Source organism: Callithrix jacchus, chromosome 6, assembly GCF_049354715.1.
Source record: "Callithrix jacchus isolate 240 chromosome 6, calJac240_pri, whole genome shotgun sequence".
Lineage (NCBI taxonomy): Eukaryota > Metazoa > Chordata > Mammalia > Primates > Cebidae > Callithrix > Callithrix jacchus.
In genome coordinates, this window is record NC_133507.1 from 9,743,188 (window position 1) to 9,768,264 (window position 25,077).

The following is a 25,077-nucleotide window of genomic DNA, read 5'->3' on the forward strand; positions in this document are numbered from 1 at the left end:
TCAGCCTTCCATGGAGGGCTGTGTTCAGGGGACCCGGGGCTCTTCCTCCCACTCCAGGCATTCATTCCACAAACTCAGCCCAGACTACTTGGAGGTGAGGCTGGACCTGGCTCATACCTGACATCAAAATCCCAAAGCTTTCGAGAGGTGGGGAGTCTCAGAGCCAGGTAAAGCTTCCAGAGTGGCAGATGTACCAAGTCTAGAACACCCACTCGTGTGCTCGCAGGAGGGGTCGGAAGCCAGGAGGGGTCAAGCACCTTGGGAATCCTCTCAGAACCCGCCTCGTGGTGTGCGTTGGGTCTCCTGAAAAGGGTATAGAGAAGCACGTTATCTTAAGATAAAATCACCTCAAGGCCATGAAGTTATGACTGTGTCCGATAAATCTGGGCCACATGTGACACAAGGTCCATCTGTGCCCTCAGCCCCACAGTCATTGAAAGTTAAAATTACTGGGCGCACTTAACGCCACACGTTTTTGTTAAATATAATGTCGCCAGAAATAACAAAAGCCCTGGAACATAAAATCACATGGGTTTCTCAGTCAGAGCAATCTTTAATTTAAATTAAAAATAGCCTGAACAGTAGTTGATGTCAACCTCAAGTATCAGGACTCCCAGTGCAGTGCTAGTTAATCAAACTGTAAAGTTATCAGGCACTTTGTAGCATTTGAACATTTTAAAACAGACCAGGCGTGATCGCCGTTAGAGACAAGCTCCAGAAGCCCAAGAATCCCATTCGGCGGGTTTTGCTGACTGGAGCATTCCTTGGGGAAGTCCTCCCGGGCCAGCAGAGCGGGACGCTCACAGGACACTGTGTGCTCTGCTCCGTCAGATCCCGGTGAGGAATACGGAGTTGGCAGCAGCATGGCTAACTTTTCTGAACGCTTCAGTAACTGTCCTGTGTGTCTCCTGAGTCACCAGTTCTCTGGCCAGGGGAGAGGCCCTGTGGGGAGAAGGAGCCCCTTTCACTTGGTAACCAAGTTGACCACCGAGCAAACTCATGAAATGTTCTTCCATAAATGGCGAGCCCATCCTCCCAGGGCTTGGATCTCTTCTCACTGCGGTTTTCCAAGCAACATCTGTGTTTGAAAAACCCTTCTGGTGGCTGCCCAGGAGATCCCAGCCAGGGATGATGGGAGCAGCTTGTCCGAGTGCACTGTTAGATCTATTAGATCTATTAATTCACGTGCTAATCCTCCACCAACTGTGTCCCAGGTTCAAAACGTTCTCACTACCTGAGGCGGGACACACCTCTGATCCTGGCCTAAGTCGAGGGAGGTTTTAGAGAATGCCTGCAGGGAGAGTTGTTTTCTTAAGGGACTTGAATATTTCTGAAAGTGAGATAACACTGTACCCATTTGGTGAATGTGCAAATTTTGTGACGGTTGTCGCTGCAGCTAGTGAGACCCTTTTTACCTGGGGGCTGTTCCAGGAGAAAGGGGTTTTATGAGTTGGGTATTGGAGGGACAGTGACCCAAGCAAGTGGAATGTTTGTGGAAGTTCCCAGATGATTTTTCCCCGAACCCAACTCAGGGTTCTGGAACCTGTGGCTTCCTGAAACCATGCATGTTCCTTAAAGAGGCAAAACGTTCCTTTCTCTTAGGCTTGCATTCCTAAATTTTCACATAATTGATACAGTGAAGGCCTTGCCTTTGCCTCATTGCTTCCAAGTACAGACCATGTTCCAGGTAGAGACTCTGGTCTGTGACTCAGACTAGACTCCAGGGTCGGTGAGTTGCGGCCCTTATGAAGGGACATTAATGCTTGTAAGGACCATGCTTGCCAAAGCTGGAGACGTTTGAACTGGTCCACATTCAGTGGTTACACCATGTCATGAGATGGAAGCTGAAACCACTTTGTTTCATGAGGCATTTTATTTCTCTAACCTCTGTACATTTCACAGAGTTCACTGAAATTCATTAAGAGTTTCAGAAGACCTACTCATTTAAAAACTGATTACCAGTTTTATTTAAAGATAGAAAATCAAACCCTAACTGAAATTTAAGCTAGTTGACTTTTTTTTTTTTTTGAGACGGAGTCTTACTCTGTCGCCCAGGCTGGAGTGCAGTGGCGTGATCTTGGCTCACTGTAACCTACACCTCCCAGATTCAAGCGATTCTCCTGCCTCAGCCTCCCGAGTAGCTAAGATTACAGGCTCATGCCACCACATCTGCCTAATTTTTTTATGTTTAGTAGATACGAGGTTTCACCATGTTGGTTAATCTGGTCTAGAACTCCTGACCTGGTAATCCACCCGCCTCAGCCTCCCGAGTGCTGGGATTACAGGTGTGAGCCACCACACCCGGCCAGTAGCTGACTTTTGATATTCTTTGCTAAGTGTACTTGAAAACCAGTCAGTTCCTTCCAAAGGTAACATGAACTGGAGGAAGAAAAAGCTACCAGGTAGGAGAAAATTAAAAGCTGATTTCACCTAACATAATGTCCTCAAGGTTCATCCATGTGGTTGCATATTGCAGAATGTCCTGTGTTAAGACTAAGTGGTACCTCATTGTATGTGTAGACTGCGTTTTGTTGATGCGTCTGTCAGTGGCTGTTTAGGTCGTTCTCATGCCTTGGCTATTGTGAATAATGCTGTAACTGAATATCGGCGCGCAGATGTCTCTTTGAGACACTGGTTTCGATTCTTTCACATAAATATCTTGAAATAGGATTGTTGGATCACACAGTAGTTTTAGTTTTAATTTTTTGAGGAACCTCCGTACTATTTTTTTCATAGCATCGATACCATTTTGCATTCTTGCCAACGGCATGCAGAGGTTTTAATTTCTCCACATTCTCACAGGCACTTAGCATGTTCTGTATTTTCCGTAGTAAACATCATGAGAGGTGTAAGGTGGTATCTCATTGTGGTTTTAATTTGTGTTTCTCTGATGATTAGTCACACTGGGCATCCTTTCATGTACCTGCAGGCTGTTTGTATGTCTTCTTTAGAGAAATGTCCTCTCCAGACTTTGGCCCATTTCTAACTGGGTTGTTAGGTTTTTTGCTATTGAGTTGTAGGAGTTCCTTACATATTTAACATCGTAACCCCTTACTCTATGCTAAATGAAAGAAGCTAGTCACAGAAGGAAAGAACTGCAGGATTCCACTTACATCTAAAATAGTCAGATTCATAGAATCAAAGAGGGGCTTGTATGGCCGGGGCCTGGGGGAGGAGGAGGAGGTGGGAGCTGCCTACCGGTGGCTTCGGAGCTTCTGTGGAGCTGGTGAGAGCTCTGTACCGCACTGCAGCTGTAGTCAGCAATACTGCATCGTAAGCCTAAAAACTCCAGAGCGCGCTCTCTTGTTAAGTGCTCTTGATTTGGCTCTCTTTAAGTCTGTTATTGGTGTAGAGGAATGCTTGTGATTTCTGCACATTGATTTTGTATCCTGAGACTTGGCTGAAGTTATTTATCAGTTTCAGGAGCTTTTGGGCTGAGATGATGGGGTCTTCTAGATATACACTCATGTCGTCTGCAAATAGAGACAATTTGGCTTCCTCCTTTCCTATTTGAATGCCCTTTATTTCTTTTTCTTGCCTGATTGCTCTGGCTAGAACTTCCAGTACTGTATTGAATAGGAGTGGTGAGAGAGGGCATCCTTGTCTACTGCCAGATTTCAAAGGGAATGCTTCCAGTTTTTGCCCATTCAGTATGATATTGGCTGTTGCTTTGTCATAAATAGCTTTTATTATTTTGAGATACGTTCCATCAACACCTAGTTTATTGAGGGTTTTTAGCATAAAGGGCTGTTGAATTTTGTCAAAGGCCTTCTCTGCATCAATTGAGATAATCATGTGGTTTTTGTCTTTGGTTCTGTTTATGTGGTGAATTACCTTTATAGACTTCCATTTGTTGAACCAGCCTTGCATCCCCAGGATGAATCGTACTTGATCCAAATGGATTAAAGACTTAAACATAAGACCTAACACCGTAAAAACCCTAGAAGAAGATCTAGGCAAAACCGTTCAGGACATAGGAGTAGGCAAGGACTTCATGACCAAAACACCAAAAGCATTGGCAACAAAAGCCAAAATAGACAAATGGGACCTAATCAAACTCCACAGCTTCTGCACAGCAAAAGAAACGGTCATTAGAGTGAATCAGCAACCAACAGAATGGGAAAAAATTTTTGCAGTTTACCCATCTGACAAAGGGCTAATACCCAGAATTTACAAAGAACTAAAACAGATTTACAAGAAAAAAACAAGCCCATTCAAAAGTGGGCAAAGGATATGAACAGACACTTTTCAAAAGAAGACATACATGAGGCCAACAAACATATGAAAAAATGCTCATCATCACTGATCATTAGAGAAATGCAAATCAAAACTGCGTTGAGATACCATCTCATGCCAGTTAGAATGGCGATCATTAAAAAATCTGGAGACAACAGATGCTGGAGAGGATGTGGAGAAATAGGAACACTTTTACACTGCTGGTGGGAGTGTAAATTAGTTCAACCATTGTGGAAGACAGCATGACGATTCCTCAAGGACCTAGAAATAGAAATTCCATTTGACCCAGCAATCCCATTACTGGGTATATATCCAAAGGACCATAAATCGTTCTACTATAAGGACACATGCACATGAATGTTCACTGCAGCACAGTTTACGATAGCAAAGACCTGGAACCATCCCAAATGCCCATTGATGATAGACTGGACAGGGAAAATGTGGCACATATACACTGTGGAATATTATGCAGCCATCAAAAATGATGAGTTTGTGTCCTTTGTAGGGACATGGATGAACCTGGAAACCATCGTTCTCAGCAAACTGACACAAGAACAGAAAATCAAACAGTGCATGTTCTCACTCATAGGCGGGTGTTGAACAATGAGAACATATGGGCACAGGGAGGGGAGCATCACACACTGGGGTCTGTTAGGGGGAAACGGGAGGGACAGTGGGGGCGGGGAGCTGGAGAGAGATAGCATGGGGAGAAATGCCAGATATAGGTGAAGGGGAGGAAGGCAGCAAATCACACTGCCACGTGTGTACCTATGTAACAATCTTGCATGTTCTTCACATGTACCCTAAAACCTAAAATGCAATAAAAAATAATAATAATTAACAATAAATGCTGATTTAAAAAAAGTACTCTTACCACCATAAAATACCATTCAAGAAAATGGACCTCAAAAAAAGGTAAGAATTCATACTGAGAGTGAAAGCAAAACAGATGTTTTTGTGTATGCCAGGATGAATATATTTTTAAACTCTTTTTCACTTGTAACGTAATTTTTTAAAGCCAAATAAAGATTGCTTTCTCATGGATTTATGTGTAAATAAACGTTTCTGTTGCTCAACTGGAAGTAAAGTAAAAAGCTGAGTAATTGTATTGAAAAAACAGAACCCACTTTATTCAACAAAGTGAGCATTAAGAATTAGCTAAACACCACACACTAGGATCTGTTGAGGGGTGCGGGGGTAGGGGAGGGAATAGTGGGGGTGGGTGGGGAGATTTGGGAGGGATAACACTGGGAGAAATACCCAATGTAGGTGACAGGGGGATGGAGGCAGCAAACCACCATGGCATGTGTGTACCTATGCAACAATCCTGCAAGATCTGCACGTGTACCCCAGGACTTGAAGTGCAATTAAATAATACTAATTTCACCATCATAAAAAAAAGAAAATGCGATATCTGTGGATTTAAAAAAGAATCTCGCTAAACTGTTCTCACCGGCCAGATTTGTCTGATGATTCCTTCATCCTTCCTTTAACCCTGATGGGATGGATTCCTGACACTGAGGCAGGAGAACTAATCTGATGAGAGCTGGGTTCTGAGGATCCTTTCCTGATGGGCCATGAGTTCTACCATTTTAGGATGGGCAGAAGGGTCTGGAGCTCTGCATAGGGATGAAGTCAGAGGAGAAGGAAGAGGGGTTCAGTCCATCCTCTGCACACAGGCTGTGTACTAAGATGAAATGTAGTGGAGTGCAGGCAAGCCATGTTTCCAGTGTCTGTCAGACATGGCCTTGCATCCTAGGCTCACCCATGACACTGAATCTAAGGAGAGGTGCCTTTTGCTGTTCTGCCAAGAAGTCCACCACCGTGCCGGATCAACACATTTGTCATGGATATGAGTTCTTCAGTATTTTTTGGCACTTTCTTCAGTATTAAACAGATAATCCATTCAATAAACATTTTTCCAAATGCTCACTTTGCACCCCTTACTGCTGCCTTGAGAAAACTGGATGAGTTGAAAGAGCCGGTGGGCCTCTATCGGGAGGGTCTGAGGTTGATAGAGGCCCGAACCAGGGAAAATGTGGCCATCTATACCTAGGTGGTGATGCAGACGCTCTCTTTTCAGACATGACCATAGTTGGTCACTTGATCGATTAACCAAAAAACTGTTTCAAGTGGAGAAATATCAAGACATTATACTTAGGTGCCTTAGACATTTTCTTATAACTTAGACTGTGAAAACATTATTATTATTATTTTGGCCAATTTTGTAATGGAGAAGGAAAACCTCTTCTTTGGGGATGGATGTCTGCCAATTGGACTTCCATGTCACCTTCTGATAGGGTTTGGCTGTGTCTCCACCCGAATCTCATCTTGAATTGTAACCTCCAAATTCCGATGTGTTGAGGGAGGGACCTGGCGGGAGGTGATCGGATGTGGTTTCCCCCACACTGTTCTTGTGAAGGTGAGGAGGTGTCACAAGCTCTGAGGGGTTTAGAAGCATCTGGCGTCTTCCCTGCTTGCACTTCTCTCTCCTGCTGCCATGTGAAGAAGGCCCTTGCTTCCCCTTTACCCTCTGCCGTGATTATAAGTTTCCTGAGGCCTCCCCACCAGAGCTGTGAGTCAGTTAAACCTCTTTTCTTTATAAATTGCCCAGTTTCAGGTAGTATCTTTATAGCAGTGTGAAAATGGACTAGTATACCTTCCTCACACAAAGCATGCCTATAATGAGAGTCTGAATCCAGTTTCGTTTCATACACGCACGTGTGTGTGTGTGCGTGTGTATACACATAGAAAGGATTATAAAAGACTCTTGTGAAGCAGCCTGGGAGGAGAATTGTATGATTTATTCCTCAGCATTTACAGCTGTTTTGCCCACACCCAATTGGTCAGCAGTCTATCTTAGCTCCTGGCTAAATCTGTTTTCATGAGAACAACTTGGCCTTTGTCCTCATATTTCATTGGTTAACTCAATGTGTAACCACATGTATGAATTGAAATAACAAGTATCACTGGCATCAGTAGGTTTAAGAATAAATACAAATGAAAGTTGGTAAGCCTGCCACCCCTCTACTGATGGGGGCAGCCACGTGTGGGTGATCAGAGAAGGCTCCCCTGGCCCAAAGTTTAGAACACATGGGCGCCAGGCAGCGTATCCTCCAAAGGACATGGGTGACTTCAGCTGATCCAACTCCACATGGGAGCTAGCCAGGGGAGGATCTCTGTAGGCAGCAGGGCATGGGGGTGGCCTGCAGGCATGCAGAGGATAAGACAGGGTGAGCTTCTCTTGGGGAGACACCACCATGAGGCACCAGGAAGGGGAGCTGATGGAAGACGGTCAGACATCTGTGAGCAAACTAGGAAAGCGTGGCTCTAGAGCAGAATTTAGAAGCCTCTTTAATTATCTCTGTGTTCATCTCTTCTCCTGAGCTGCCGGTGATCTGAGATCTTCTCCTTGTGGTCCATTACCTGTTGCTTGGAAAGCATCTAATATTTTTGAATGAATGAAAGTGCATTTTTTTTTGTTGTTCCACTGAAATTGTTGAAAGATGGTCATCCTTCTACACATTAGATCATAAGGAACTCTGGGCCAGCACACTGTGGGCCCCTGGATATTGTGTGCTCCGTGTCTTGGCTTACCTCAGTGAGGGCATGTGTATACGCTAAGATCACTGCCCAGACTGTGGACCCCTGGATATTGTGTCTTGGCTTACCCCAGTGAGGGCATGTGTATACGCCAAGATCACTGTTCAGCTCACAGTGTATGATCAGCCCTCCAGGCCTGGACAGGCATCCTGGTATCTCTCAGGTATAGCTGAGTAGGGAAGGTGACCGGTATGATCTTGTTAGACTCAGGTATAGTGATATGAAAGACAGAAAAGCCATACTTTATAATGAGTTTGAAGCCTTCAGTTCAGGATGTTCTCTTAGTCAGTATATAGGATGGTTCCCAGTGATTCCCCTTAGCATAGTGATTTTATCTCTAAGGAACAGAAATACCAAAGCCGTGACTATTGGAATATTTAATGCAAGAAAACGAGTCTAACCATCAGAAGCTTAGAGGTTAAGAACTATCATGTCACAGTTTATTACCGGAGTTAACATACTTTGTTGATTTATTGTTATTTAGCGAGTGCTATTAGTGTCTGTCATTTGCTGAATTTCTCTTCATAAATAAGCAAATCCTCACCCTGTATTTCTCCAAAAACGCAAGACTATGGGTCTGCCCTGTGAGAATCACTCAGCTTATGTCAGTTTCCGTATTTAAGACTTGATTTACGTTAGCATGGTCCGCTAGCACCTGCTCCTGGAAACGAGAAGCCTGTAGCTTAAGCGTTCCTCTCCCTCCTTGGACAGCTTGGGCATGAACCACGATGATGACCACTCATCCTGCACTGGCAAGCCCCACATCATGTCGGGAGAGTGGGTGAAAGGCCGGAACCCCAGTGACCTCTCCTGGTCCTCCTGCAGCCGAGACGACCTTGAACACTTTCTCAAGTAAGTCCCAGAATTATTCTTTAGGATTAGTGTGTAGAAAGTACGTCTAAAAGACAAACGTATCGAAGTCTCAGCAAGTGTGAAGTAGGAGACGTGACTTTCATTTGGGATTCGCATCTGGCCTCAAGAGGCGGTCAGTGCGGAGCGTCCTGTGATGGCGAGAATACCTCCCACGTGCACGTCTGCTCCAGGGTTGGGTGCGCAGTCGGTGATCATTACGTAATTATTGATCGATTGAAATATCAACATAGTCACTGTCTTAAGAAGCCCGTGTCATTCTTCTGCACTGTTGTGACTGTGGTCACCAGGGCGCCCCTGGGCTGCTGCAGAATGGAGTGTTTCCTGGGGTGGAAGTGGAGGCCGCTTCCCTCAAGAGGAAGTGAATTTGCTGGGGGTTGGGGGTGGATTTGCTCCCCTTCCTCACTTCAGGGGAGGGGAAGGGAGGGCTGTGTTGATCTCACTGCTGCTTTCTTCCCCAGAATATTTTGGCATCCTTCCATTCTCAGATTTCTGTGGAAGGATCGGCCATCTGGTTTGAGACCTTTGTCAAACAGTCTGTACCCGTGGACAGTGCAGGTTCCTTAGTGTCAGGATCTCAGGGTTGGTTCACAGAGTGACTCTGCAGACCCGGGCCACTACAGTACTTAGCCATGTTAATGCATTCGCCCTGGGAGACAGCAGTGAGTCGGCGAGTCTCACCCGCCGATGAAGCTTCTCAGTCCAGTAACACAGTCAAGTTCCCGGTGAATTTGGGATGTAGTGGCAAAGGTGCCATCCCAGGCCTTTTTTCACGACGTTCCCTGTTGATGGGAAATTGTTCAGAGGTAAACCAGCTTAAAATGCACTCGTTACTTTAAATACAGTCTATATCCTACTGTGTTTGTTACCACAGATCTTAAGAAGTGTTGTCAGTGCGTTGATGTTATTTCGCTTTATCGAGAAAGGATCACAGCGACGAGATGGGTGCTTTGGATGGTTTTGTTTTGTTTTGTTGAGATGCAGTCTCACTCTGTCTCCCAGGCTGGAGTGCAGTGGCGTGATCTCAGCTCACTACAACCTCTGCCTCCTGGGTTCAAGCAGTTCTCCTGCCTCGGCCTCCCCAGTACTTGGGATTATAGGTGCACGTCACCACATCCAACTAATTTTTGTACTTTTAGTAGAGACAGGGTTTCATCATGTTGCCCAGGCTGGTTTCAAACTCCTGACCTCAGGTGATTTGTCCACCTCAGCCTCCCAAAGTGCTGAGATGATAGGCATGAGCCACCATGCCTGGCCAAGACGAGGCATTTTTATTTGCTCGTGTACACAGTACTGGTCCCACTAGTGACAAGTGGTGTATGTCTGAGTCCAGGAGAAGTAAACCAGGATCAGTCTGTGTGTCTTGTGTTCATCCAACTTTCCTTAAGAATCTTGCCAAGTGACTGGGTTTCCTGCCTGAAACCATCTGTCTTGTTTTAGAAATTGAGAAATAAAAGCATTGAAGTAAGTAACCTCCCATAGAACCAGAGCCTCACAATCTCCAGTTCACTTATTTATTCATTTATTTATTTATGAGTCAGAGTCTCACTCTGTCACCCAGGCTGTAGTGCAGTGGTGCAATCTCAGCTCACTGCAACCTCAGCCTCCCAAGTTTAAGCAATTCTGCTTCAGGCTTCCAAGTAGCTGGGACTACAGGCGTTTACCACCATGCCCAGCTAATTTTTGTATTTTTAATAAGAGACGGGATTTCACCATGTTGGCCAGCCTGGTCTCGAACTCCTGACCTTAAGTGATCCACCTACCTTGGCCTCCCAAAGTGCTAAGATTACTGGCTTAATCTCAGTAATTCCAGTGGCTGGCTTAAAGCCATGGAACCCGGCCCCAGTTCCCACTTTTAGAGATGCACCTGCCATTGTAAATGGATGCTCCCACCCCGGTTGAAATCCTGTCCTTGGCAGGTGTTGTTGGTGGCTTTCAGGGACGGCGTGGTCAGGTGAGACACCGAGGCCCCACAAGCGCTCGAAGGGAACCTGCAGAGTTGGAAATAAGCCTTTCGATCTCATTGAAAGTGAAACAAGTCTGACTTGGACTTGTTCCTTATTCATGATCGTGTTTGCTCAAAGCCATAGTCTAAGAAAGTACGATGATTTATCCCAAAATCATTTTCATTCAGAAAGCTTTCAGCCTCCTCAGTCAAAGTCCACCAGCCTCGTGGGTATCATTCCTGGGTCCCTCCCGAGTCTCCAGGTTCTTACTGCCTTCAGAGGAAAGATTCACATTTGGCCATGTGGAAAAAGAGGAATGCATAGGAAAAATCAGTCTGTGTGGCCAGTGCCTGCATCGTTTTTTCATAAAGAATGTGGAGGTGCCTCCTCCTCGGTGACTGAAAACTCATAAACCTCAGCAGCACATTTGCAAGTCAACTTGCCTCTCGGCTGTTTCAGGTCACAAGGTAGCACCTGCTTGCTGGTCACCGACGCCAGAAGCCAGCACAGGGTCCGCCTCCCACACAAGCTGCCGGGCATGCACTACAGTGCCGACGAGCAGTGCCAGATCCTGTTCGGCACCAACGCCACCTTCTGCAGAAACAAGGAGGTAAGCAGCCACGGGAGGGCCAGCTCGGGACAGAGCATGGGTCCAGCCCTCCCGCAGCAGGTCTGGCTTCTGCTGGAGGACGTGGGCATTCACACTCAGCACATGCACCCACACGTGCAAGTGCACACGGTATATGCACACAGACATTCACATACAGAGACAGGCATAATCGCATCCTCACAGGCACCTGCACATGCGCACTCCACGTGGCCGTGCACACATACACACCTACACACACAATTGCAGACACACCATCTCCACACAGTCCCCGACATGGGCACTTTTGCAGGGGAATGCTTCAGGGTTACTACTGACTCCAGGAGCCTGACATTTTAGTATGGAAACCTTGGGACACTAGAGATGTAGAACACTGTCGCCTGACTTCAAACCCTGCGTGGATAAAGAGAGTTAAAACTATTAAACATTTGAGAGTATCAAATTGGGAAATTTTAACAAGTAATAAATTGGCAGAGCATGGTGTCTCACACCTGTAATCCCAGTACTTTGGGAGGCAGGTGGATCATGAGGTCAGGAGTTCAAGACCAGCCTGTCCAAGATGGTGAAACCCCGTCTCTCCTAAAAATACAAAAATTAGCCGTGTTTGGTGGCAGGCACCTGTAATCCCAGCTGCTCGGGAGGCTGAGGCAGAGAATTGCTTGAACCTGGGGGGCAGAGGTGGCAGTGAGCTGAGATTGCACCACTGCACTCTAGCCTGGGTGACAGAGTGAGACTCCATCTCAAAAAACAAACAAAAAAAGTAATAAATTTATTATATGATAATAACCCCATTAAACAGTTACTGCTTTTTGAGCAGTGCCTACATGTTTGGTGCTGACGCTTCCAACACGCGTGATCCCATTTAGACTTCGCCATAACTCCTGAGATTCCACCCCTGGCTCCCGGATGACACCACCACGTCAAGTAAGCGAACATTCAGAATGGCTCGGTTAGTAGATGGCAGAGCAAGGGCTGGAACTCAAGCCCCTTTCTCCCCCAAGTGCACACTTTTTCACCATGATGAAAACAGCAAGGTCCAGAGCTTGGCTGGTTTTATGGGTGGGGTTGCCAAGAAGGGCATGTGGGTACCTGGCGCAGGGCAGTCTCCATGCCTATGGCCATCTGTGCAGCAGACAGGGAAGGCCCTGACCACAGGGAGAGACCAGGAGCCTTTGGTCCAGCTGGCCCTGGCAGTGACTGGGCTAGGGGAGCAGAGCCTGCACCATCCTGCGGAGAAGGACAGAAGTAGAGGAACGAGGTCAGGGTACATGCACCTCAGCAGCCAGGAGGTGGAGGGCTGTCCCAGCACTGCACTCAGAATTGCACCTGGTCCCAAGGAGGATGTGTGGTCAGCTGGGCAGGGTCCTGAAGCAAGCACTCAGAGCAGCACCGAGGCACGCAGGTACACACAGGGCTGCCTCCAGAATGCGGTCCCAGTGCCCATTAGCCCAGATTTCTGGAGACAGACACTGCCTCTTGAGTGCTTCCTGTCTACATGAGTGTTAATTTAGGAAACTGGGATACAACCTGCAGGTGGGGCATCGCCGGCCATTTTGGGGGTACATAAAAGGGCAGCTCCTCAAAGCCAGGCAGTTGCCTCCTCCTGGCTGTTTCCCCAAAGGACGTTTACCCACACTGTAGTGCTGATTCTCCCCTGCCATTCCCCTGGGGAGCGTGCCTACGAGGGTCTTCTCCAGATACCGATGGGAAGCTGTCACCCATGTCAGTGTCCCACTGGCTGCCTGTACCTCCTGCCCCTAGCAGCAGGGTTGAAGGACACCTGCATGGGGAGGGATAATGAGCCCTAGAATGGGATCGCCCCCAGCATCCTGCAGCGGTGCCCAGACTCCATCAGCCACTGTGTGGCTTGACTGCTAAGGCTCTCGTGCACATATACAGTGCCTACCAAGAGGCTTCCTATCTGCCTGTCCCCCTCTTCAGTTCCCTACAGTGCATGGATGGTACAGAGATGGCAGGGAAGAGCAGGCTTCAGGGCATCCCTTGATGGTGTGGAGACCACATGAGGTCGTGTGGATGGGATAACCAGGGAGGACTTAAGGCAGAGAAAAGGGCCCCAGACACCAGGGGTGGGGAAGTGGATGGTGCCCAGCTGAGCCAAGGGGCAGCGTGATCCCTCTGCGCACTGTGGAGTCCTCCCCAGGGCCGGTGAGATGTGGCAGGCCAGGCTGAGCGGGTCCTACAGGGCAGGATTAAGTGGGGCAGGGGCTGGGCAGAGACTGCCTGCTCCGTGAGAACTGGAGCTCTTTTCCCTTCTAGGAGCCAAGCCCTTGCATCCCAGTTGGACTAGGAGGGACCAAGGGAGGGAGACACGTGTACTGGGGGCCCACAGTCTCCCAGGCTGGGCTTTGTCCTGGCACTGTCACACACAACCCTGACTGCAACCCCAAAGGCAAGGGTTTTTAACCCCACTTCAACAGATGAGAATGTGGAAGGTGAGAGATGAGGAAACAAGCCAGGCTCACCCAGTTGGAAAGCGGGGGCCTAGAAAGCAAGCCAAGGTGGAGGAAAGGAAAGCTCCCGTCATTCAGAGACCCCCAAAGAGGAGGTAGGGGATGTGGTATTTTACTTTCCTTCAGAATCATCTTTTTATTAGAAGAATTCAATTAGGAGGCAGCAAGCATTGATTAGCTCAGCTGTGGGGCTCCTTTCTCCCTAGAAGCTCAAAGTCCAAATGCATATTTAGTGAGATCTTCCTATGTGCGTGTCCTGGGCTCCGTAGCAACTGCAAACTATGTTTTCCTACTTCCTTTTGCCTTGAGGGTTTCCCAACAATAAAATAAATGTGTGTTTTCCTCTCCAGTAACTAGCAGACATGATTTCTTAGGGGAATGATGGAATGACCATCCCCTTGATGGCCACCAGTCTCAGCTGGTCGGTGGTGACTGTAGAGGAATCTGACCGTGGGGTCGCAGTGACCATGCACACTGGAGAAAATGTCACACTCATACTCTTTTGCACTACTGGGGAGGAAAATGCAGAAGACCGGACGCTTCCCTGTAAACCCTTTGAGAACCGAGGACTTGGGGCCTGCTCCCCTAGGCCTGGAGCATATGTCAGTTAAGTCCAGGTGAAGACAGTGCCATTCTCCAGGGCTCCAGGGCCTGCTGTGGCAACAGTCTGTGCTATCCCTGCTTTTGCAGGACTGGTTGTGGTTGATGATGGGCATGGCAGGAGAGCGTAGGCGTGCTCTCGTCCCTTCATTCTTCCCTGCAATGCGCCTTGCTGGTGTGGGTATGTGCCCCTCCCTTCTTCCTTCTGGGCCTCTTCCTGACCTGCACTTACTCTGTTCCAGCTGTACTGGTTTTTCTGTTCTTCTTGGACCCACCAGAGAGCCACTTGCTTCATCCTGGCTGTTTCCCCCGCCCAGCCAGTCTTCTCCCAGTTACCCGCATGACTAATTCCCCCATCTCTTTTGAATTCTGTTCATTTTTTTAATGTAAGCTTCTCAGTGAGGCTACCCTGCCTACCCTTCTTTAAGATGACAGTCCGGTACCTTCCTCTGCACACTGTGAAGTATCCGCCTCTCCTGATTAAGGGAAAGCCCAGCTTTCAGACACTTGCCATCTTTTAACACGCTCTGTAGCTCACAGGCTGATGACCGCTATTCCTGCGCCTCCCTCTTTAGATGATAAACCCTTCCAGAGCAGCAGTCTTTGCTTCTGCTCACCAGTGTTTCTGAACTGCCTCGGGCAGTACCGGGCATATGGTAGGTGCTCAGTATGTGTTGTGCTGAGATCCAGTCCAGCCATGACCGTAACAGCAGATTTGTTAAGCCTTCCTTATGTGGCTTTGCTCAGTTGTTAATGAACCTGTGGAAAAGCTTAGATTTGAGGAAGAAGCCCTTAGAGACCTGCCTGTGCGATGTATTACTCTATAAGTCTGATTTCACCTTTCTCAGTCTGGCCATCTGGTTCACCAAGATAACACGTAAGACCTTGTCAGTTGTCTTTCAGGGGTTCATATAAACCATTTCCATGGCTTCTTCCCAGAACAAGAAGCCATTTAAGGCACTGCAAAGAGTCTGGCAGTGAGTGACTTGCCAGCTGGTTCCTAGAGATCGTCTGTATGCCTTAGAGTCGTCATGAGTAAAACTCAGGCTTCTGGTCAGTTGACACATGACAAGTGTGGGGAACTGGGTCTGTCCTAAGGTTGGTGCCCAATAGGGGGAGCTGGTATCTGTTACTACCTTTCTGGTTAACACTGATTGCCACCTGTGGTGGGGAACAGAGCTAATGTATCTGTGCATCTCCAGGATCAGCGTTTCTCTGTTGAACTCCTGGGAGCTGTGGGAAATTAAGCATCATCTAGACCTGTACTGTTCATTCAGCGAGAGACAGCAGAGCCAGTAAGAAAGGCCTTTTAATTGAGTGCCGTATAATTGACTTTTAGAGTCATGCCCTGCAGACTGAAATGGGTATCATGTAATGAAATGATCACCATCCCCAAGTTGCTTTTAAATTTCTAACCCCAACTTTTGCTTTTAGCAAAGAGGGAATAACAAGGGCCTCATTTATTTTACCTCAGAAACAACTGAAAACAAAACAAAAAACAGATAAAATCTATGAAACAGTGTTTTCCAAGACACTGGACATCAAGCAGCAAAGTCTTGTGATCCTTGAGAGATGTGAAATAAGCAAGGTGAGCCCTGTGATTGTCCTGGCCTGTGGCCTGGACCATCTCCAGTCAGCTCTGAGTCCTCCTGAGTTGAGGAAGCATAGCTGGTTGTACGGGGAAGCCAAGGCAGCTAGAGTTCACAAGGCACAGGACCACAGAACAAAGAGCTAGCTGTGGAGAGAACTGGGAAATCTGCAGAATCCCCTATTTCAGCTTAGTGGTTAGCACAGGTGTGTGAAAAACTACCTGAGGCCAGGAAAAGAACCATCTAAAAGAGTGAGAGGGAAGAATCTCTGGAGCTCACAGTCATCAAGTAGGGCACAGGAGGCTTTTCCTTCAGTAGCACAGGAAAATTAGCCCTACACTAAATGCTGATCTGGTCCGATATAATAAAGCTTAAGAGCAACATCTCAAAGGATCAAACTATTTCCAAGTGTTTTACCCAAGTCCTAGAACAAAGCTCAGATATATTTGTAGAAGTACAAAACTATGCATGACTCAATAAAGTAATATCACGATGTCTGTCATCACGTAGAAAACAACCAGGAATGCAAAGGAGCAGGAAAACATACCCACCATAATGAGGGGGAAAACAAATCGATCAGAATCAGCCTGGTAATGCCACAGGTGAGAGAACTACCTGTGTCAGGGACGTTAAAACAGGAGTTATGTTGATATGCCAGTTGAGTGAGGTAGCAGAAGATTAAACATATTAGGTAGAAACATGGAAGATACATATTTTAAAAAGATCGAAGAGAACTTCTTGGAAGGAAAACTACAATATCTTAGATGAAAGATACCCTGAATGGAATTGATGGCAAATTAAAAATTGTAGATTGGTAAACCTGAGAACAAAGCAATCAAAACTATCCACATTGAAATACAAACTGAAAACAACAAACAGTATTGGTGACCTGTGAGGCTTCAAGTGGCCTAATAAAATATGTAATTAACACCTCTGAAAGAGATGACGCAAGGGATAGGAAAAATATTTGAAGAAATAATGGCCAAAAATTACCCAAATTTGATGAAAACTGTAAGACCACAGACTCAAGAAGCTCAAGGATCCCCAAGCACAAGAAACATGAAGAAATCTAGAAAAATACTCATTATAATAAAATTGTTTAAAAGTAATAAAAAAGAGAAAATCTTGAAGGAGCCAGAGGAAAAAAGTCAAATAATCTAATCTACAAATAAAGGTAAAACTAACAGTACACTTCTCATTAGAAACAGTGCAAGTGAAAGGACAGTGAAGAAACATTGTAAAGTACTAAAAAAAGGGGGGCTGTCAGCCTACAATTCTATACCCAGCAAAAATATCTTTCAAAATTAAATGTCAAATGCAGTTTTTCTGAGAGCTAAAAAAAAAAAAAGTATCACCAAGAGGCTGACACTATAAGAAATATTAAAGGAAATCTTTGGCAGAAAATGATTCTAGGTGGAAATACGCATCTACACAAAGAAGTGAAGAGCCCTGGAGGTTGTACCTTCATGGGCAAATATGTGATTTAGATATACTTAAAGTCTTCAAAAGATTATTGATCATTTAACCAGCTGTGTTCTATGTAAAACAGTAAGAATATAGTTGGGAGGATCTTTATGTCCTATCCTCCCGAGCCTGTGAATGTTACTTTATATGGTGGAAGGGACTTTGCTGGTGTGGCTAAGTATCTTGAGATGGGAGATTTTCCCAGATTATCTAGATGGCCTAGTGTACTCAAGAGTCCTTAATAAGAGGGAGGCAGAAGATCAGGGTGAGTAGTAAGAGATGTGGCAGTAGAAGCATGAAGTCATAGACCCTCCTGATGCAAGGAAGGGGCTGTGAGCCGAGGAATGCAGCAGCTGTTAGAAGCTAGGAAGGGCAAGGAAACCTCACAGCCTTACAGAAGGAACCAGCCCTGTTGACAGGTTAGCTTTAGCTCAGTGAGACTGATTTTGGACTTCTGACATCCAGAACTGTAAGAGAATTGTGTTGTTTTAAGCCAACTAAACAAAAATTGTGTTGTTTTAAGCCAACTAAACGAGAATTGTGTTGTTTTAAGCCAACTAAACGAGAATTGTGTTGTTTTAAGCCAACTAAACGAGAATTGTGTTGTTTGTAGCAGCAGCGATAGGAAACTAATACAGATTGCCATAGGAAACTAATATGTTCGTTTAGGGTTTGTGACATACGTAAAAGTAAAAGGCATGACATTCGTACAAAGGCCAGAAAGGGAGAAATGAAAGTACAGTCATGCACCTCATGATGACATTTCAGTCAGTATCAGCTGCATACATACATGATGGTGGTCCTGTGAGATGATAATGGAGCTGCCCTGTACGGTGTGCCATTTTTAATCTTTTAGGCCATATTTTTATCTTACTACTTCAGTGTTTAGATACACAAATACCATCTGTTACAGTTACCTACAGGAGGCAATGGTACAGTACCATGCCATACGGGTTGGCAGCCTCGGAGCAGTCGGCTACACGACAGAGCTTAGATGTGTAATAGGCTATACTGTCTAGGTTTGTGTAAATGCACTCTGATGTTTGCACGATGTCAGGATTGCCTGATGCATTTCTCAGAATGTATTCCCCTTGTTGAGTAATGCATAGCTGTGTACTCTTGTAAGGTTTGTATACTATATATGAGGTAGAATAATCTTTTTTTTTTTTGAGACAGAGTTTCACTCTCATTACCCAGGTTGGAGTGCAGTGGTATGATCTCAGCTTACTGCAGCCTCCGCCTCCCAGGTTCAAGCAATTCTCCTGTCTCAGCCTCCCAAGTAGCTGGGATTACAGGCACCCGCCACCACGCCCAACTAATTTTTGTATTTTTAGTAGACACGGGGTTTCACCATGTTGGCCAGGATGGTCTTGAACTCCTGACCTCAAGTGACCCACTTGCCTCGTCCTCCCAAAGTGTTGGGATCACAGGCATGAGCCCCATGCCTGTCCTGAAATAATCTCACATGAAGGCAGAATGTGATGAGTTAAAGATCAGAGTGTCACCTGTAAACCAACCAATAAATAAGAGAGTTTTAGCTGATATGCCAAGAAAAGAAGCTAACATCATACATTGCTTATTCCTGTGATTAAGCACAGTAGAAACAGATCATGTCAAATGTATCATAAATGCATATTAATCATTTGTACTCCATTCTATTCAGAAACGTAAACAATTCACCTTATATTAGGGTTCTTGACATGTTCAGTTTAGACGTGGGTCTTCGTGAGGCCCCGAGATCATCCCGTATCTCCAGAAAGGCAGCACTAATGGTCTAGTTTTCTTGTCAGCAGTCATACCAGTGAGGTCGTGACATCTCAAGGCATCCTTAGTAATTTCAGAGGGAAGCAAAATTGTCAACAATATTCTTCAAACCAATTTTGGCCTCCTTTAATGAGAAAAAGAATGCTACTTGCTAGATGCTGTAAAATGCAAGAAAAATGTTCACAGTCAGGAGCTGTAGGGGTGAAGGAATTACAACTCTAAAAACTGGAGGACTCTGCTCTCTTAACCCTATTCATATGTAGGAACTGAGAACACTATTCATATTTCCAAGCCCTGGACCCTTCCCGCCCCAAAAGACTTGCTGAGAACTGGTCAGCCCCTCACCGGTGTTCCTGTGCACAGCCCTACGGTAGCTTAGAAAGGCACCTGAGCTTAAATGGGGCAGCCATTTGGGGGGATGTGTGTGTGTCTGCATCTTTTGTCTCAAAATTTTCTAGAACTTTAAGCATATTACAAGACAAACAAAAATGATGAAATATGACAGAGGCTGGACACTGTGAAGGGAATAAAACTTGTGAGCCACGCCAGTGCTGAGGGCTTGAACAGTTGCTTTTTATTTTTCTGAAATACAGAAAAAGAAGAAGAAAAGAAACGGGATAGACTATATTTTAAGAAAAATACCATCATGACTAGTGATGGGCAGTTTTCATTTTGCCACTGCCTCTTCTGAGGGAAAGTAGCTTGCCTGCCTCAAGCTGAGCCCACACCGTTCCCTGGTAGGAGGGAGAGGCCTCCCTGGTCTCGGGGGTCGGCATTTCTCATCTACCTTTCTGTGTTATTGTACCAAAGCAGGGCCACTTACCTAGGGGCCTTGGAAGATTTCAGAGAATTGGTGAGCCAGGATAGGAAAGAGATTACACGTCTCTTTTTCTTCACGTTCTAATGGAAGTTAGTATTCTCTTCCATTCTGAATGTTGGTAAACCACAGCAGTCTTAGTCATACCTGTGACTGCCACTGTGATTAGGAATCATAGGTTAGGTAGGTAGGTAGGTAGGTAGGTAGGTAGGTATACAGAGAGATACATAAATGGACGGACAGACGGATGGATGTATTTTCTTGTGATGGAGTCTCGCTCTGTTGCCCAGGCTGGGGTGCAGTGGCACAATCTCAGCTCACTGCAACATCTGCCTCCCAGGTTCAACCAATTCTCCTGCCTCAGCTTCCCAAGTAGCTGGGATTACAGGTACCTGGCATCATGACTGGCTAATTTCTGTATTTTTTGGTAGAGACAGGGCTTGCCATGTTGGCCAGGCTGGTCTCAGACTCCTGACCTCAGGTGATATACCTGCCTCAGCCTCCCAAAGTGCTGGGACTACAGGCATGGAGCTACCATGCCCGACCACGGAATCACAGATATTGGCATACCATGTAAATTGTGGCTAACATCTCAAAATACCATTTAGTCTCTCCACCAATTCAAAATTACAGTAGTTCGTAGACCCAGGGCCAGGTCTTGTTATGTGCTGACCAAAAAAAAAAAAAAAAACCGCATACATTATTATATCACAAATGTAGAATGTTTTATATTTTTAAAACACTTCAATTTTAACTGTTTTCTGGGTCATCTTACGTATTTGATAATAATGCATTCACCACATACTCTGAGAAGGCTCCATCAGGTGCCTACAGAAGCACAGAATGGCCAGGTGCTGGCAGAATTTCGAATGCAGACCTTCCTTCTGACTGGTCCTCTGTATGTCCTTCTGCCATTCCCAATTCATAGCTGTTTTAAGACCAATCAATTTAAAGATCATTTCCTTACTCAAAGGTGTAGGCAAATAGCTTTGGAAAAGCGTCACTGCAGTTGCTTTAGGACCAGTCTAGGCTTCAACTATTAACCAGGTTGCTCGTTTCTCAAACATTTGCATATCAGAGAAACGAGAAAAATTAAAATACAGTCCATATGAATTTTTAGGGCTCTGGAGGCCCCCACACCATTGCCACTGAATCCTTCCTGCCTGTCTGCAGAATGCTACTATTGTAAGGCTCAAAGCTGTCTATGGAAATATGAACTAGAAAAAATTGGCATCAATAGCTGGCATTTGTTGCAAAAGTTACTGGCAAATATAGCTGTCTCCTCTTTTAGCCAATGGTAATGTGACGTTTTTAATTCAATAAAGCATTTCAAGAAAGTTCAAACATAAAAGTTATAAACATTGGATGGTAAATATTTATTAGAAAGGGGAAATAAACTTTATGCAATTAGCCCAGTCAGTCTTTTTTTATGATTACAAGTTTCTCCTGTCGCGTCAGCAAAGTCACTGCAAAGGAAAGTTGCTATTTAGCAGCCCTTTCAAGCTGCTTAAGCTCAGTAATCCTGCCAGGTGAAGCAGAGAGTGGGAAGGCCCCATGCAGGCACGGTCAGCTGAAAGGAAGAGTCTGTACTGCCGCTAGAGACACAGCAAGAAGGAAGGGGTGTGGTTAGGGGACTGTCCTGGCCCGGATCTCTGCCTCACAAAGCCCCACCGCTTCCTAACCTGAGAAAGGTGGTCTCAGGCCCCGTCACCACCCCCTGGTCCTGGAGGCTTTCAGTTGAAAGGTGCTGTGTAATTACCCTACTGCTTCCCGGGAATGCGTTCCACCGTCATGGCTCCACAGCCCAGGCATGGCTGCCACACAGTAGTGCTTGGAAAGGATGTAGGCTCTTCACGCTAGTTGCCACCAGCACATATGTGCCTGTGTGTTGTATTCACAAGGACCTGAGGTGTGCATGATACACTACTGTTTGAGAATGGTACTGAGCACAAAGCTGTCAGCCAGTCATTTCAGGAAGGCAGGATCTAGAATGGTCATAGGCACTGGAGGCTCTTAGACAATTTTTTTCTACCTAATACTTGCTCCTTTGCTCTTTTCTCCATAATTGCCTTTGGTACAGCGTGGAGATGCTTTCTCTTTCACACTGTGTCAAAGAAGATGGGCTCTCTAGTCGGGCTGCCCAGGGCCTCGTTCTGCCTCTGTTTTTCAGCATATTGCCTAGTCTCACTATGGCTAAGTCTTCTAATCTGCAGAATGGGAGCATAAATTCTACTTACCCAGCATTGAGTCATGAGAGTTAAGCAGTAACTGAATTAAAGCACGTAGCATGTACACACAGTACCTAAAATAAATCTTAGGTAGTGTCCATTCTCTGTCACCCTGTTGCCTGGAGCCAGAGGGACAGGAGGAGACGCTGTTTAGCTGAGATCCCATAGGCCTGTCCCTTCCCACGTCTTTCCCTGTGCTGTCCTCACCTGGGGAGCCTGGAATCCCCAGGGATTGCTTTCCAGTGTCCAGTACCTCTCCCTGGGCAAACTCCCAGTCCCCAGGCCTCTGTCCTTTCTCATGTCCTGCAGCGATTTACATGGGCGTCTTATGGATAGAGAGACGCTTAGGCTGCCAGAACTCCACCTTGGGACCACAGTTTGTTCCTTCATGCCAGTCACTGTAAACCTGGCATTGCTACAGTCTTCCTGAGACTGTTAGAAGTTTATGTGTCTTACTCCAGATTTTCTGTCTTAAAAATCTTCAGGAACATGGGTTTCAGGTATCTGTCTTTCTGTACAACTTCCTTGAAGATTCTTCAGTTCAGCTTAGTTAGGAAAATGCTCATCTGAATGAAGTCTGTCCCTTTGATGCAGTGGACCTAGCCAGAGTGGGTGGCTGGCCCGGTCCCGGAGCCTGGCCCTGCCCCTCTCAGACAGGGCTGCACAGTAGTGCATGGACTTGGATTCCAGGTGGAAAGCCATCTTGCCTGTCTCCGTCTTAGCTTCCTGCCCGGCATCTGCAGCCTCTCAGAGTTGTTGGACTTTGGCAGCAGATGGTCCTAATTTTCCAGAAGTGTTTGAAAGTTTATAGTAGACTGCCTTTTCAGAGAGCTCTTCACGCCATCCCAGTTGTGAGTTGTCTTTCTTGTTCCTGCTGCCAGCTGAAGGCCTGGGTGTCACCCTAACCTGGCAGCCCCCATCCCCAGCCAGGTGACGGTCTCTGCAGCCCTCAGGAACATGGAAGGGGTGGCCCAGCCCAGGACTCGGGAAGCCTTCCAGAAGTGGAGCTGGCATGCTGGCCCGGGAAGACTTCACACTGCAGTAGTACGTGTGGAAAATTTGGATTAGTCACTTTTTCATCCAGCTCTTAGCGTGTATTTTCTCTCCCTTTTGGCTCATGTTATCAGCAGCATGTTTTTGAGGGACTTGATATAAGCATCTCATTCTGTATCACTTTGAGTGAGAGCCCCCCTCCAAACCCTCAGTGGATACCCAGAGAGGACGTGGCAAGAGAACAGCAGCATGAGCTTCACAGTCCTTCACAGACAGGGACACCACCAGTTGAAGGAAAGCGGTGAAGGCTTGTGTGTATGAGCGACGGTGCCATCCGAGCAGTTCATACTTTCTCGAATTTTCGAGGCACTCCGGGGATGCACACTTGGCGCTGACTCATCATGCAGCCCCTCGAGGAACTGAGCAGCAAAGCATGCTGGGGATGACTCTTGCCAAACCGTAAGCGTAGCCAGTGAGGTGACAGATGCTAGAACCAGAGAGCTCTTTGATTTTCCCTGCTGTGTGCCTGGACTGTGACTTTCCACTGCAACTCAAGCACAGCCACTGGGGGTGGGAGTGGGAGGGGAGGTCTGAGCACCCCGCCCCTGATTTGGCCTCGGGAGCTGCTCCTTTGTGGGTTTCCATCCTGTTCTAGTGCACCAAGTTTCACTGAAAGCCAGGGGCGTGCTGCCCAGCAGGGTTTCCAGGGAGACCTCTGCAGGTGGAGGGAACGGCATGTGGCTGAGCACGGAGCGCCCAGCTCACTGCAGATGACAGGATGAGCACTCACACAGAGAATGCGAGATTGCAGGGGAAGCTGGGGACAGATGGAGAGGTAGTGTAACCAGTGGGGTCAGGACAGGTCCATCCATTTCGTCACCTGTAAAATGTGAATAGGGAGCGTCTATCTGACAAGGCTGGTGTGGGTAGGAAAGCGACAATCCCGATAAAGCGCTTCTGTGTTGCCTGGACTTGGCGACTGCTTAGCTTGTCAGTGCTTGTCTCCACCTACTGGTGCCAGGCGTTGCTTTGCTGATGAAAGTATCATCCCATTCATTCACTCCACATGTCTTCACTGCTTATGTGTGTACGTCTTGCAGTTGGTCAGAACTGGCGTAGATTTGCCCCATCCTTTTTTAAAAATGGTGTTATTTTTTAACTTTTTGTTGTAAGACAACTGTGACTCTTAAAGAAGACTTAAAAAAAATAGTCTATGCCTGTCACCCAGCTTGCTGTTATGTCAACATCTGACATGGCCGGACACGATGGCTCATGCCTATAATCCCAGCACTTTGAGAGGCCAGTGCGGTCGGATCACCTGAGGTCAGGAGTTTGAGACCAGCCTGGGCAACATGGTGAAACCCCATCTCTACCAAAAATACGAAAATTAGCCAGGTATGGTGGCACATGCCTCTAGTCCCAGCTACCTGGGAGGCTGAGGCATGAGAACTGCTTGAACCCAGGAGGCAGAGGTTGTAGTGAGCCGAGATGGCGCCACTGCACTCCAGCCTGGGCAACAGAGTGAGACTAGGTTTCAAAAAAAAAAAAAGTTACATACCCATAGAACCATTATGAAAAGCAGGAAATTCACCTTGGTGCGATGCTATTAACTAAAATACATTTAGGCTTCACAAGTTTCCCGTCAGTGTCCTTTCTCTGTACCAGGATCCTGTTTCGCATTTGGTTGCCGTGTCTGTCTGATCCCCTCCAGTCTGTGGCAGACCCTTGGTCTTGCCTTGTCTTTCACGGCTATGGCACTGTTGAAGAGGCCCAGTCTGTTAGTTTGCCCTTTGGGTTTGTTTCATGTGTTCTCATGACTAGATTGAGGTTCAGTATTATTGGGACGGATACCACAGAGGTCATGTGGTCCTTGTCTCGTGACTGGTGAT

General features: G+C 46.4%; 1 protein-coding gene across 3 annotated transcripts in view; it reads left to right on the forward strand.

The window, feature by feature from the left end:
• ADAMTS17 (ADAM metallopeptidase with thrombospondin type 1 motif 17) overlaps positions 1 to 25,077 on the forward strand; it is a 334,842-nt gene that overhangs the window by 169,847 nt on the left and 139,918 nt on the right. For all 3 annotated transcript variants that reach the window (XM_035303700.3, XM_078375967.1, XM_078375968.1), the window contains 2 exons: positions 8,551 to 8,691; positions 11,115 to 11,265. In XM_035303700.3, the coding sequence (XP_035159591.1) occupies positions 8,551 to 8,691; positions 11,115 to 11,265 (292 nt within the window). The remainder of the gene's footprint in view (positions 1 to 8,550; positions 8,692 to 11,114; positions 11,266 to 25,077) is intronic.